The 16,077-nt window shown below is 40.8% G+C and overlaps 1 protein-coding gene across 5 annotated transcripts in view; it reads left to right on the top strand.

Annotated features, from left to right (window-relative positions):
* Positions 1-16,077, top strand: part of DMD (dystrophin) — a 2,119,021-nt gene that overhangs the window by 1,902,834 nt on the left and 200,110 nt on the right. For all 5 annotated transcript variants that reach the window (XM_045089435.1, XM_045089434.1, XM_045089436.1 and 2 more), the window contains one exon: positions 9,248-9,308. In XM_045089435.1, coding sequence (XP_044945370.1) covers positions 9,248-9,308 — 61 coding nt within the window. The remainder of the gene's footprint in view (positions 1-9,247; positions 9,309-16,077) is intronic.

Genomic DNA, 16,077 nt, shown 5'->3' with positions numbered 1-16,077 from the left:
GGGAAAAATGAGAGATACATACACATATATTCAGCATTGATAACTACTTGAAAACTTCAGCACTGTACTGTAATCTTGAGTATGACCACAGGAACTAAAAAAAAAAAAAAAAGGTGGAAATAAGTTTTTTTGTGTGTAATGGAATATTTTAGAGAAGACACTAAGCAAATTCCATAAATACATGAATTGAGTGGGCTGGTTTACAGAATGAGAGAGAGGGATGACCAGCCATCAGATGTTCCCCCTGTCCCTGTATGTTCTTCTTTCACACACAACTTCTCATAATCTTGGTTAGGACCTAATCCTGCTACTTCCTTCTATCTACCAGCTGTTTCAACTTCTGTATCTGGTTCGGCCTTCACTGCTCTTGCGAAATTGCCCCTTTGAGATCACCAGTGGTCTTGTGACCAAATAGATCTTCCTCTTCTATACCTTAGTCCACTGGAACCCATTGGTACTCATAATGGCTCACCATCTGGCTCTGTTTCTCATGTTTCACCCTACTTTATTCTAGTTTCCGTATTGTTTTTCTTTGGAGGGTTTTTTTGTTTACTGGCATCCCGATTACAGACCACTTCCCAGGGTACACTTTTCTTTTAACAGCCTCCTTTCCTGCAGGAGTCCAGCTAGGCTTATAGCTTCAGCTGCCACCTAGTACTCACGATCCTGTCCTTTCACCTGAGTTTCAGTGAAAAGACCCGCCTTCCAAATATTTTAACCTAAGTATGAAATTTATCTGAAATTTACCTTCCAGCTTATTTTTTTCTGCCAAATTCCCAGTTGCTTAGTAACTGAATCATAGAAGTACAGAGTCATGTGTGACTTCTCACTCTAAGTGGATACCAAATTCACTTGGGAACTACCTGCTAAACTCCACCCTCCTACCTCCAATCCATTATACATAATAGCACAAGAACAGTATTCTTATCTTTACATCATCACAGTCCTTTGATTGTAAAACAGTCTCTGGCCCTCTCTTTCCCATTGTATCAAATATGGACTCATCCATTCATCATTCCTGTTGATGAATATTGGACAAATGGTCTACCTGAGAATGAAGGACCTATTGAGCAGAAGCCATTGGTCTAGGCAAAGATAGAGTACAATATACTGTAAGCCCAAGCAGTTCGGGTTCAAAGACATTTCTCTGTGCTACACTTTATCTTGAATATGGCACATTATTAGTAGTTAGGAATGGATGCAAGAGCTGAAGACAATTGCTGCTTAGCTGAGGCAGAGAGATTGATTCTAGAATTACCAACATTCAGACAACATCCCATAGGTATGTGATTACAAACATTATTTGTATGGTGATTAACATTTTGCAAAGCAATTTCATATCCATTTTCTCATTTTATCCTGAAAGCCTTTCAGCAAGGGAGATATCATTATTCCTATTTTTCATATAAAATAAATAAGGCTCAGGGATAAAACAAAACTTGCTTAACATCAGGGAGTAATGGTGGAGTTGGAACTCAAATCGATTTCTTCTGAATCTATGTTCTAGACACTTTCGGCTTGATCCGCACACCTCTCAAGATGCTGGGTTGGGCTTTGAGACAGAAAACCGATGTGCTGAGTGCCTCTCTGAACTCAGAAAGTTTACAATCTCTCATGGAAAGAAGGAGAATGAGAAGCATGTTCTCAAATAATCTGTATCAGGCAGTATATCTAATGTGCCTTAAGAATTATACCAACTAAATACCATTGACCAGCAGAAAATGGATTTTTTCCTTTCTTCCTGGATCAATAAAGAAAGACTCCTGCTGGCAGGAATGTAATTTGTATAAAATGCCTTTAAAGTGTTCATAGCCTTCAATGAAATAAATATATTTCTAGGAATTTTGCTTAAGAAAATTGGCAAAACTGTGTACAGAGATTTATCTACAGAGAGGTTCATTGCAGCCTGACTTAAAACAGTGAAAAACTGAAAACAATCTACATTTTCCCAATGAGGGTGTTTCTTCAATAAATCATGGTACAGCCATTAATGGAATGCTCTTCAGTCATTGACAATGTGAACCAAGAATGATGTGAGCATCCGTAGATGGTCTGGATGGGTGAGAGTAATTTAGTCAGAAGCAAGGTTGACTTCAGGTAACAGAAAACACGAATTAACAGTGGCTTACACAAAGTAAAGGTGTATAAGGTTCTCACAAAGCAATCCAGAGATACACAGGAATGGTGACTACACATCCTTCAGTAACTCAGATTTCGTACATCTTTCTTTTCCGTCATTCTTAGTTCATATCTTTTGTAGCCTAAGTTGTCAAGGCCTTTCCTGTATACCTTCTGGAATTCGGTGTGCTTGGGCACAGTCTCTGGCCCTCTCTTTCTCAGCTTTCAACTACACACACCTGTGACTAGGCCTTCAAGGCTTTCTCTGGCCAGAGGCCTTGCTCACCAGCTCACAAGGGGCAGGCCAGAGAGTTAATGACCCAACCCAACCACCCTCCATACTCCAGGAGTAGCCCTCAAGCAATAGTAAATAAATATGCCGGTTCCTCCACCCCCCCAAGAGGTGAGTAGAGGGGGAATCACTCTGAAGTGACTTCTATCCTGAAATCCCCATCTGTGGTGGGCCCCAGGTACCTAAAGCTGCACTGCCTCCCTTATCAAGTTGGCTCCTTTCCTTGCCTTACTTCTAGCTCCTGTACCAGAGCTTACTTGAATTATAACTCAAACTACTTCATGTTTGCTTCTGGGGCACTGTGGCCAAGATGGCTTCCGTTCTTCTGGTTACTACAACTCTGGCCGTTATCCTCTCTTTTTTTTCTCTTTCTCTTTTCTCTCTCCCTCTTAACCCCTCTCTTCTCCCTTTATTTCTCCTGCTTTCTCCTTCCCCTCCCCCACTCTATTCCAATAAAGGCTCTCTGTCCTTGTCCTTCCAATCTAGGGATGCTAATAGTTCCTTGTTTTTACTGTTACCCCTTGTGATTTCCCTACACCTTGCACAAACCTCTTTGTTTGCACAAACCAGCCCTTTTACTAAATTCTCCTCAACTTAGCTGATAAGAATGTGCCATCTGTTTCTGGCTGGGACTCTAACTGCTTCACTTCCATTAGAATACATGTTCTTCTAAAACCCGATCTTATTTAAATAATAATGTCCTGAGGGCATGGGGCATGTCAGGACCTCTTGCTCTACCATACGCCACCCTACTCCACCCCTGCCTGCAAATATAAAATAAATAAAAATTTTAAAAATGCAGAGCTGAGCACATAATGTATGTTCAGTAGATAGCAGTTGGTTGATTTTAATGCTAGAATATTAGATGTGTTCATTGAAGAATATCCCCAGAAACTAAAATGCAAAGTAGTAGGAACTGGGTTTTAATGGGTGCACTAGGGCCAGCACTTTGCCAAATGCCTAGTGCATAGTAGGTGCTCTGTAAAAATGTATCCAATACTGAGTGAAGTGGTGGTAGGTATTGCTTTGTTTGTTTAAGAACTATGGTCTGTTTTCATCTTTCAGATGAAAATAGGTCTCAGGTCTATTGAAATTAGTTTCTCTCAACTGATCAGATTATTTAATTTAGATATCTAGAATAGGACCAATCTTGGAGATGACAGATTACAGGGAGACAGATTTTGACCAGAATAAAAGCAATCTTGCTCTTTCTCTTCCTTCCTTCCTTCCTTCCTTCCTTCCTTCCTTTCTTTCTTTTCTTTCTCTCTCTCTTTCTCTCTGAGGCTTTTATTTGTGCATCCCTTGAAAAAGAATCCCAGGATTTTCCCTCCTGTGTGTTTTCATCTTGTTTCTTCATGGTCCTGATGGCAGCTGAGGTTTTCAGGACAATAAAACCAAACTGGTGGGGCAGGAGCAGATAATTCCAGCATTTTTCTAGATTTTTGAATAGTACATCAGATCTAGGGCTGATCACTCTACACTTGTCACCTGACCCTGAGGTTCATAGCCATTTTCTCAGGTCTGTGATTATCAGAGATTTCAGATTAACCAATGCAACCATACTTCATCATCACAGTGAGAAACTAGGTGATGACTTTGGAACACGGCCTAATAAGAGCCTGGCGTTTGCTTCTCTCTTCAGCATGGTTAATGTTCTTGAGAGCATCTGCAGGGACATTCATGTGAACCATTATGGCAGCATGGAAAGATGGCAGAAAGAGGACAGGAGGGCAAAAGGAAGCTCTTTCTAATCATCACTAGAGCTATGGGGAATACCAAAGAGGCCTTCCAGGATCAGCGTAGTTGTTCCAGTAACCCCTGGGAAATCATTTGGTGGAAATCACGTAGAGGGTAAATTTAGCTATGAGAGGGTAAAGAACTTGAAGACATCATGTTCTTTTTAAGATGAATTTGTTCACTCAGTTGTTTAGCAAATACTTGGAGATGCCTGCTACATACCATGCAGGATGAAATAAAGCACAGAGACTAGACTTGACTTGGTTATAATCCTGGATGTGCCCTTTACTAGCTGCCATGAACTGAGTTGGTTGCCTGACCAGTTCTGCATGTATAATAATGGAATTGCGGAACCACATTGGGTGTTTGGAAGGATTACACTAAGGAGCATACAGTAGTCACAGCATGTTTGTTTTATCCATTTCCTGAGTCATCTGACTTGAGTAATAAACCGATATTGAGATCTAATACTTACTGACTTAGAACCTTAGCACACTATTCCATGTGTAACTGTTGGATCATCTGCAAAATGAAAATAATAATACCGCAAGGGTCATGATGGGTGTCATGCTTGAGGTCATGTTGCAGGCACAGAAGAGGTTTCTCTTTGTCTCCCCTGCCTCCACCACCCCTTCTAGATCAAGTATTCTCAGTGGGAACGGTATTGGCCCCATAAGGACAAAAATTGGTTCCTGGGAGATGAGAAATCTTACTCTTTTTATGTAAAGCACAGATACGCACAGTACATCAACAGATACACAGTATATTTGTGATATCAAAATTTCATCGGGGACAAGGGGGGCAAGATAAGGGAAAAATATCTAAAAAGATACTTAGCAGGGGAACTTGGGGGGTTTAGAAAAGAAAGATGGAGAAATATTGCTGTGGAGTCCCCTTATTAGAATGTACCCATAAAACCATTACTGGAATTGGCCTTTTTCCAAAAAGCTGAGGGCCTGTGGCTAGTAATTCTCCCTTACACCTTTCTGTTAACCCCATAGGTGAGGTTACTATTCCATCTCCAATGAATGCTATATTATTTATTTTTATAATCTGCCCCCAGTTTTTTTTTTTTAATTTTACTTATTTACTTGACAGAGAGAGAGGCAGTGAGAGAAAGAACACAAGCAGTGGGAATGGGAGAGGGAGAAGCAGGCTTCCCACAGAGCAGGGAGCCCAATGTGGTGCTCGATCCCAGGACCCTGGGATCATGACCTGAGCCGAAGGCAGCCGCTTATCAACTGAGCCACCCAGGAGCCCCTGCCCCCAGTTTTTTTGACCAAATTACATTATCAAACACCAAGTCTACTAAATAGAAGAAAAGTAGAAAGATGAATGAATGTATTTGGATCTGAATTCCAGAGAGTGCTCTTTTGGCACAGTTTAAATACCATTAGTATTCTTTTTTAATTTTCTGGTTAGGCCCCCATGTCGATTAAAATATGGCTTAACACCAGGGTGCATCACTTGGCACACTCTGTTCGTAGTGCATTAAAAAATGGTTGAAATAAGAACTTCGCCCACATAGTATGGCCTCTGTGATTTTCAAAACCACCTTGGGCACAATATTGAATGCTGTCACCTCGAGGGAAGAAAAGCATTTGAAGATAGAACTGCTACCCTTTCTTGCTCTTAATAACATAGCACATCTGTAATGCGAGGGGAAACTTAGAGGTTGGTTTTGGAATGAATAAACTCAAGTGCACTTTGCTATTTAAATTCAATAGACAACCACCCCTGGTGCTGGTACCATTCGATAATGCATGGTTTTTTACACTCAAGGATCTGAATCACAAAGCTGCATTGGATTTACATGTAGTGGTTAGAGAAACATCTGTATAAGAAAATACCAAAGGATAGCACAGTGTCATATAAAAGCTACTTGCCAATAAATCTGCACTTGATGGGCTACTAAAAATGGACATGCCAGGCATAAAAGATGTGTGTGTCTATTATGTAGGCTAGCTTGGTGAATGATGACGAACTTACAGGTACACCAAGACAAGAAACAGCTGTTGTTGGTGTCAGCACCCCTACAAGAAATGAAATGGTAATTCTGGGACACACAAGAGTTACAGTATATTTGATCAACTTTTGAATACATGCAAGCCCAGAGTCCTCCGGCAGCCGCAAGTGAAATTGCCGACAACCTTTTAATAATCTCTTGAGAAGGCGCACTGAATCTAATCACAGTAGAACCTTCCTTGGATTGAGTGCTATTTCCAAAGCAAGTAGTTCCAGTGTGTTTGTGGTGGGGGTCGGGGTGGGGCAGGGGAGGAATGGGGGAAAGGCCATTGCTAGTTGCCTTTTTTTTTCATTGAGGACATTTGTTAGTATAAAATGTTAGGGTTTCAAATGATGAAACCTAAGTTGCTTAGGTGCGTTTGCAGACTGAGTCAAAGGGGAACAAACATCTTCCAGCACAGAAAATTCACTGACCTTCACCACTGGGTTCACTTGATAGCTACACACAAAGAAAAAAGACTTGTCTGATTTTTAAAAACCAAGAATTCAACAATTTTTATAAACAGTCCATATACTCTGTAAGGAAAATTCACACTTGAGACCTGTAGTTACAAACACTTAAATTTTCATGTTGATCTGGCACTGAGAATTTTTTAGAATAGTCTTTCAAAATCTCTTCAACTATTTAGTTTAAGCATATTCTGAGTACTCCTCTGGCATTTTATTGGATTCTTTTTCCTTTTTAATGCTCAACAGTACAAAGTCAACTGTAGACATTCAATGTAGTTGTGGCCATTAGCTCAGTTGGGCACCACTGCTTTTCCTCTCTTGCTAGATTTTCTGCTTCAAGGTTGCTCCATTCAGTCAGCCTCCCCACACATTGAGCCAACTAGGCAGCCCCTAGACCTCTCCAAGCACACTTCTCTCTGACAGATACCTAAGTATATTATAGGAAATTCAAATGGACTCCTCTGCTATCAGAAGATATCCCCAGCATCCTCCAAATCAGAAATGATTTCTGAACCATTAAACTGATAAAGAACTGGAAAGGAATAATGACAGAAAGAGTGGGGTTCGGGGCACCTGGGTGGCTCAGTGGGTTAAGCCTCTGCCTTCGGCTCGGGTCATGATCTCTGGGTCCTGGGATCGAGCCCCGCATCGGGCTCTCTGCTCAGCGGGGAGACTGTTCCCCCCCAACCCTCTCCCTGCCTCTCTGCCTACTTGTGATCTCTGTCTGTCAAATAAATAAAATCTTTTAAAAAAGAGTGGGGTTCAGCCCACTGACACCCTCTAAGAAAAGAATAGCAGTTTCTCAGTTTAGACATTCATAGACTTGGCAATATAGCTGGTGAGAGCTGGACCAGACGCTCTCGGAAACTCTCTTCTTCCTTCTGCAAGCCTATGGTTTTAAGAGGGGGAGGGGTGTGCTGAGCAGGCAGGAGCTAGGATTTCTGACTCCCTGCATTGTTTCCTCCTAGAAAGGGTTTGGGTAGGGTTCTTAGGTTTCTGAAACAACCGACTCTGCCCAGCTAGGTCACAAAGTTCAGCCTAAGTTCTCAAATCAGATCTACCTTTATTGCCTTATCAGGGTGAGAGGGCTGTATCCTAGCAAAGGAAAAGAGACCAAAGAATACGTAGGGCAGATAATGAGAAAGGCAGAGAGGGTAGGAATAGAAGAAGAACACCGAATGCAAGGGTCTACTTCAAAACAGCAGATAAATGTCTCTTTTTTCCCCGTATTAAAAATCTGTCTGCCAAAATGAAAAGGCCTAATTAGCAGCTAAATACAAATCCATGTCCTCTATCTTTTAAATGATACATCACCAAGGTACAAAGCAGCATGTCTGGTTAAAGGTTGGGTGATTCGATTCCTCTATTACTCTGTATAAAACAAAGAATCTGTAGTTTCATTACCCTTAAATTGTCTGGCAGTGGGTGAAGTTAACTTTTATTAGAAGCTGTTCTTTCATATTATACAGTGTAGTCAAGGATATATTAGCTTTGACGTTTTCTTACATCTCAATATACTGTGGAGTGAATTTACTGTGAGACTAATTTAGAAGGAAGCTTTTCATAGTAGGAAATGATGGTCAGCATCAGCTGGGCTGCAAATTATAAGCAGGATGAAAATTCAGGGAAAAATGGACATACACATAAAATTGCTAGATGTTAATAAGCATGCTTCTTGTATTTGTATTCCAGTGATATTCTTTGCCTCTTAAAACTCCAGTTTCATAAAAACTCTTTTCAGGAGGAAGATTTCATTGCTGAGGAAATAGCATAGTGCATCCTAACATGATTATTTTGTTTTGAAGAAAGAAAAAAAAAAACATAAGATTAAACAGTATAGGAAAGGTGTTATTAGAGCTCATCTCTGGGAAAGGAAAAACCCAGACAATGTAAGCATTTAAAATACAATTTAAAGATGATTGATTTGATTAATACATAATATAGTCGTTATAAAACAAATTCCCAGTATGTGCAATTTAATTTCACCTATAGGATTCATCACTTGTCACAACAAAAGTTTTTTTATACTCTGCTATCGGGTGCCACTCTCTCGATTTTGGTTGGTTTTTTCCAATAAGATCATGCTGGTCAGCTGACATTTTGTGGCATCAATTAAATGTATTTTTGGTCGATGAGACTGGATTCTGTTTAAACCAAAGACGCAAACAAGACCATCAGAATGATAAGTGTAGTGCTTTAACTTCACTAACTTAGAATGTAACTCTGTCACGTAGGGATGTTTCAGCTGCTAAACTAATAAAACCCAGTCAATCAAATAGTAAAAGATATTGAGAAGCAGCAACAGGAAGTGTTATAAGAAAAGCACCCAGTGGAGACACATAAGAGAGCACACGTCAGTCGCCTCACTCCATTTCTTATCTGTTCTATAGGTTTAGCGGTGAAATGGTTTTTTTTTTCCTTTGCATTTATCTTTGTGCCTGAATGAGTTCAATTTCACTTAGATTAGGACAGAAACTTCAGAACAGCAGGTTAATCCGTCCTGTCTTCATGGGCAACTGAGCAAACAGACCAGTATCAGTGTAAAATTGTAATTCTGGAGATTAATGTTGTCTTTCCTGTTTGTGGTGAAATTGACCTCCTTGCCTCTTTTTTTCTCTCTTTCAGCTTCTGTCCAGGGTCCCTGGGAGAGAGCCATCTCACCAAACAAAGTGCCCTACTATATCAAGTAAGTCTGCAGCATCACATTCCTAAAGGAGCATTTATTGTGGCTAATCTGCACATTCACAAATGAATGTATTTCTGAAATGTGGCGTTCACCTGGCCTACAATACCCAGTTCTTTATTCCCCCAGTAAGCGTGGCTAGTCAACTCATGCTAAAATTACCCCGGAAAATGTGCTGATGCAATGGGGAGCTGCCTTTAGGAAAACCTGTTTGACGCAGCGCATGTGTCGTGTTTTGTGATCGGGGTGGTGTGGATTTTCCACAATCGAACAAAGAGCTGCAGATAATATTATTGGTAGTGGGAGTGAGTACGTAAGGACAGTTTCATTTATTTGGGGGTTTGCCCACGTTTCTTTTTCGGCAAAGATGGATGCTTTTTCAGCTCAATGTACACAAAATGTTTTAGGTGAATAGATAGTTCATGTCCCCAAAAGGCAGTCTGCGGCGGGCCCAGATGTGTGGAGCTGAGGTGTTCATTCTCTGTACAGAGCACTCAGCGTTTTTCACATAATGACAACAGAATGATACTGTTTTCTGGGGCCATTTATGTCAGTCACAGGAATACAGGTGCTTAGAAGCACCATCTGCAGGCTGCTGTGTGAAATACAAATTATGATACATGGCGTCGATGTGGAAAGGAGAGGAGGGAGGATATGGAGTCATGAGGAGACCTTAACAGTTTCCCATTGATTGTGCAATAGAGTTCAACTTCAATTTCACTTTGAATCCGCCGTCTCAACAATTTAATTTCATCGGCTTCATGAAATAATCTTCAGTACCAACTAAAGTCTTTGAACCTGCTTCTGCCCGGAGTCTGACTAAAAATACTTCGCCATGTTCCCATTGTTCCTGCCTCGCATGTTTTATCGAGTCACTCTCTGTACTTCCGCTGCCCATCAGTTCTTCAAAGTTCAGGTCTAAAGCAATATCGGCAATCCTAGATCTTCATTATTACAGTTCTGCAGAAATTAGATTGCATGCCTCAATTGTGTTAACCCAGAAGAATGAGGGAAAAGGAATGCTTTGGGCTCTTCAAGGAGAAACACATCCTTTAGGAAGACTTTGTCTTATTAAATTTTTCCAGACAAGGTATCACATTCCGAAAGGAGCATTGATTGTGGCTAATCTGCATATTCACAAATCAATGTATTTCTGAAATGAGACGTTAACCTGGGCTACAATACCTAATTCTTTATTCCCTGAAGAAGGATGGCTAGTCAACTCATGCTAAAATTACCAGCAAAATTACCTTTAAGCATTCTTCTTCAATCTGCTTCGATCCTGCTTTTTATTGTTCTTCTTTTTAAATTGTATTGTAGTTTTTTTATTCTGTGTAGTTATTCAGTCACTCTACATATTTTAATACCTATTTTAAATCACCTGGGTTATTAAACAGTAAATTGATTTAGACACGCCTTGTATGGCTTTACATCCACTGTATAGTTTGCAAAACACTTAATTTAAGCTCCTCCCAGTCATCTCCAGTGTCTCGATTTTCACAAATTTTCATCACTAAGGTGTTAGGGAACTACTCCTTCTTTAGCCTGTTTATAAAGCTGTCACTTTATCCAGGTCCTTTCTGATAGATGAAGAGATGGTCTTTACTAAGCAAAGATTCTTCTTTTGTAGCCGAGGTTGGAGGATGACCTGAAAACCCACGGCTTCTTCAAGCCGTTATTCTGCAGACTATTCCTGTTTGGGGCTTATGAAGTATCTCACAGGGATTCCTAGTGTTCCCCCTGCCCCCACCCTGCCAATGTTCTTTCCCTAAATATTCATCTTCTCCCTGATGTTACACCCACTACAAAAGACCCCAGATCATTGCTCTGTGGTGATGAACATAAATTCAGTCCAAAATTAAAGAGGAGACACATTAAAGAAAACCTGTAAATCCCCCCACACTGCCCCCAGAACTAGTCTCTTGATGCTCCTTGGTGGAATCAGAGAGCAGCTACCCTCTCTTTGTCCAGTGCTCCTTTGCTGACTTGAAGATCATGGTGGCAATATCAATAAGGGCACAGAACGGGAAACAAGAAAACTTAAGTTCTGGTCCTGGCTCTGTCATGAGTTGGTGATGTGGCCTTGGGCAAGTCACTTAGCCTTTGCAGACCTTCGTGTCTCATTCATAAAATAAGAAGTTGGATTTGGTGATCTCTAAGGGCTTCAAGTAGGACTCATTGATTGGTCTTGCCCCAATCCAGAAACTTAAAATCTCAGCTTTTCTTCCAGAAGCTTCTCTTTATTTTTTAAAATTCTTTATTGCAATCATTAACATAATATAAATTCTTATTTTTTAAAAAAACATACGAATTCTGTTTTTATTTTTCCACTGTTTGATTAACTGCAGATATGCTCCCTCAGCCTGCTCTAGTTTCTCCAGGTAACCATTTAAAATGCTCAAATCTTGATGTTTAATTTAGAACTATCATTCTGCCTGATTTACTGGTAGGAGACAGAGCAATAGACAAAAAAAAGTCAGTAGAAAGGGGAATCTGGAGACCTTAAACCCTCTGAAAGGATCACTTTCTAGGAACGAGGAATTATATAACTGCTGAGAAATACCTCTGAAGCTTTCTGGATGTCCCTTATCTCTGAAAATTAAAATCTATTTGAAATTAGAGATTATATAATTTCTTAAATATACCTCTAAAATGTTAAACTAGTGTAGGGAGAATACATGTTCAGAAAATAAACATCATCAACAAATAGATGACTAGTGTCATTTGTAATTTATTATTACACATTACTGTTGTCTGAAAGATTCTTTTCATAAACAACTACTTTGATGGACAAAGTTCAGTAGACTTCATGCACTGGCTAACACCATGTGTAATTCAAGATGTCTTACCTTTCCACAAATCACAATACTAATAAGTTAATAATGACATTACTTCAACCAGTCCCCACCTTGTCCTTCCTCTTTGTTACCTTATCTCAACTTGCATTTATGAGTTTTAAGCACACATTTCCAGGCACAAAGCAAGATGTCTTCTCTTGATTTTTTTTTTTAAGATTTTTTCATTTATTTTAGAGAGAAAGAGCATGCGTCTGTGCATGGACAGGAAGGGGCAGTGGGAGAGGGAGGGAGAAACCCAAGTTGACTCCACACTGATCGTAGAGCCTGACTCCAGGCTCAGTCACACGACCCTGCAATCAGATTTGAGCTGAAACCAGGAGTCGGACTCTTAACCTCTTGTGCCACCCAGGTACCCCCCACACCTGGAATCTTTTTTTTTTTAATAGATTTTATTTATTTTTTTTGACAGACAGAGATCACAAGTAGGCAGAAAGGCAGGCAGAGACAGAGGAAGAAGCAGGCCTCCCGCAGAGCAGAAAACCCAATGTGGGGCTCGATCCCAGGACCCTGAGATCATGACCTGAGCCAAAGGCAGAGACTTTAACCCACTGAGCCACCCAGGCGCCCCCGGAATCTTTTTTTTTTAATACTTAATAATTTTTCCTTTTCAGTGCTGGAATAAACTGATCACCTAAATAAGCAGAGGTTTCCACACCAGTAACCCCGTTCCAGTTAGCTGTTGAGTTGTGCACTCGTGCCTGAGGTTGTAAGTCATTACTGGCATCTTCTGCTCTAGCTTACAAATCAGGCGGTGTTTATGCCTGCATCCTGACACCAGCTTTTCATATGATGCTAAGAATCTTGATTTTGATACTTCAAACTACATGTTTGTCTAGTTTATTAGTTCATAGCATTCATCATTGTTACAGTTTTCATATTCTCTCTCCCTTGGGGCTCTCTTATTCCTGCCAGCATCTCTTTCAGGTTATTTGATTACAACTTTCATTGCCCCTGAAAAAATAATCACCAACAATGTTCAACCTGTTACAACTGCCTTTTCCACTCTCTGCCATTTTGTAGTTTTTTTGGCCTACTGTCAAACTCATGAAAATTTCAATATAATAGCCTTTAACCAGCTGCTGCATTCTGTTAGGATTTCTTTCACCTTTTTATGTTGCATACTCCCATATGGGCAAACCGAACGGAGCCAAGAGCTGGGACTCTCTTGCTTTCTTAATGAGTTAGAAAATTATTCTTCTGTGTTCTGGACTGTCAAAAGAATTTAGGAATCCCAACCTTGCATGCAGCATGTTCCCGCGTAGATGACATAATAAGAGCATAAGAAATAGCACACTGGGTCAGACCAGCAGGGCAACTAGCCCAGAACCCTGTCCCACATACAGATACCAGCGACTATTCATCAGTTAACCTAATAGTTTTCATTTTAAAAAATTAGGATACATCCTGACCGTATCTTAATAATCCATCATAAATCAGTTGACGTGGAGTTTGTCTAGTGGTGTCTTACTTTGTCCATTTTCCTCTTCAACCTTGTCCTCGGAAGAATGAGTTCCATGAATCTGCTCATTTCTGGGTAAAGAAACAAAGGTATACTGCAGTTTCTCTTCACTGTACGTTTTGGAACCTCAAGGGGTGGCCCCCAGTAAGTACTGCGGAATTCAGTGATGACAACGGTATTTATCCCAAGTCGATCTCACAATCCCTTACAACACCTCTTCACTTTCATCTTCCCAGTCTGAGACATTCTAATCCTTTTTAGGTTCTTAGTCTGTCCTTGAATAAAAGAGAAGTTTTCCCCTTGATCATCTTATCTGCTTTTCCCTGGCTCTCTTCCAGTTCTGTTACATCTTCCTTGGGAAGTTGTAACTGGGATGGCCCAAATATTGGTTATTAAATTTGTTAGCATTGTCTGTAGTCTCGGCTCACTCATGAAGAAAGGAAAGGCTCCTTGCCATCTCCCATTGGTGAGAGAAGGAGAAATCAATTGAGGTCATAGCTGGTTCTACTTATGTTAGTTCTGGCCGGAAGATGGGTCTCCTACTACTTTTCTCTAATACCGGCTGAAGGGTTTGATCTTCTGTTTCTGCCAGCTGGTCCTTAGGAAGGCTTTGGGCTTCACACAAGCTGGTCCTTTCCTCTTTCAAAGACCCCGCTGTGGCTAAAAAACCAGGAGATGGTCACTACAGAAACCCAGTAATCAGCCTGCTGACTGGACCACCAGGAAGCGATTCCAACAGGTTCCCTGTCTCAGTTTCTCTGATGCACTTCACAGGACAGCAAAAAATGGATATTGGGGAACGTGCTAACTGTTCACCTCTTTTACATGCCATGCTCAGGAAGCAGCTCAGGTCCATGGGAGCGTCTCTCTTTTCCTGCAGGTCATTTGGGACGTTGTCTATATTGCTTAAATGACTTTGATCTGCCCTTCTCTCTGCCCTCAATCACAGGCGTGTTTCTGCAGCCACCTACTGCATGTGAGCTGCTCACAACTCCCTGGTGATTCCTGCTTAGCCAAATGCAGTATAAAACCTCCTTGACTGAAGCCAGCAGTTGCTCCAGGCAACATTTCTTATTACTGTTATGGTATCTCTTGCCAAAATGACCCATTGATGACCTGACTCTACTATCTTCTATGGCTACCATTCCTATGGCTCTCCTGGTACCAGTATTTGACATTTTGCAAGGAATTGTGGCCGTCTGCCTAGATGTGTCTTTTGGTGTTTGTGTCTTCTTGTATCCTGCTGCTCTATTCTCGATTAAACTGGTGAAGCTTGATCTAAGTGTAAGCACCCATGCTCCCTACTTCCAGTAGCATCTAAGTTTTGACACCACCTTCCTCTGTACCATAGTGCCTTGATTACTACTTTCTGGGCAGTTTTTCAGATTCCAAATCCACCCCCCACCCCCCATTTAAAGCATATCTTGCCCTTGTTCTTGCTCTAGCTCCCTATTATTTGTGCCAGGAGTTGCTCTGATTCAAGTTTGGGTGAGTTTATTTATTCCTTTGAATTCTTGCTCACTATTTCAGTACCTGTGTTTATAGAGAGGAAGGAGCAGTTAGCAATGTCTCAGGTTTAATAGTGACCACTATGCTAAGTATCTGTGCTGGCTGCTTTGCAGTGGATACATTTTCTGAGACTGAGATGGGTTCTTATAATAAAGAACACTGGATTATGATACCTAACTTAGAAATAGTCCCCTAGGGCTCATTCCTGACACCTCACTCTTCTAGGAATGATGGTGGTCTTCTGGCATTCCATTTAAGCACTGGTTAAGATTGATAGAGGTATACGCTCTACAAAATGAGTAGATAGAGCAGTCATCAGAAGACTTGAAGCTGGGATACCTGGGTGGCTCAGTCAGTTAAGCTGCTACCTTTAGCTCAGGTCATGATCCCAGGGTCCTGGGATCGAGTCCCACATCAGGTTCTTTGTTCCACAGGGAGCCTACTTCTCTCTCTCTGGCTCTACCTGCTTGTCTGCTTGCTTGCTCACTCTCTCTCTCTGACAAATAAATAAATAAAATCTTTTTTGTTTTTAAAGGAAGACTTGAAGTCTAATTTTAGCCTTGCTATCAACCAGCAATTTTTTTTAAGTTTTATTTATTTAGTAATGACTACACCTAATGTGGGCTCAAACTCAAGAGCCCTGAGATCAGCCAGTGAGGTGCCCCTCAACTAGCTATTAGACCACAGGTGAATCACTTATAGTCTCTGGGCCTCAGTTTCTCCATCCGTCATCTAAGGAGGCTGAATCACACAATACCGCATGTCACTTCCAGCCCTGACATTCTCTGATTTTATGAATATTGACTTGGAAATAAAAATTGTACTTAACAATTTTCCAGAGGAATGAAAATGGATCTTCAGATCACCCTTGAGAATTCTTACTGAGCCATCAATCTTTTCAGGATAAAGGACAAACAATATTAAACCCTTTTTTTACTTTACTGTT

This window comes from Mustela putorius, unplaced genomic scaffold (assembly GCF_011764305.1).
Source record: "Mustela putorius furo isolate JIRA1106 unplaced genomic scaffold, ASM1176430v1.1 tig00003836_pilon_pilon_pilon, whole genome shotgun sequence".
In the NCBI taxonomy this organism is placed as follows: domain Eukaryota; kingdom Metazoa; phylum Chordata; class Mammalia; order Carnivora; family Mustelidae; genus Mustela; species Mustela putorius.
Note: the sequence above shows the minus strand (reverse complement) of the source record. Positions and strands in the feature narration are given on the sequence as shown.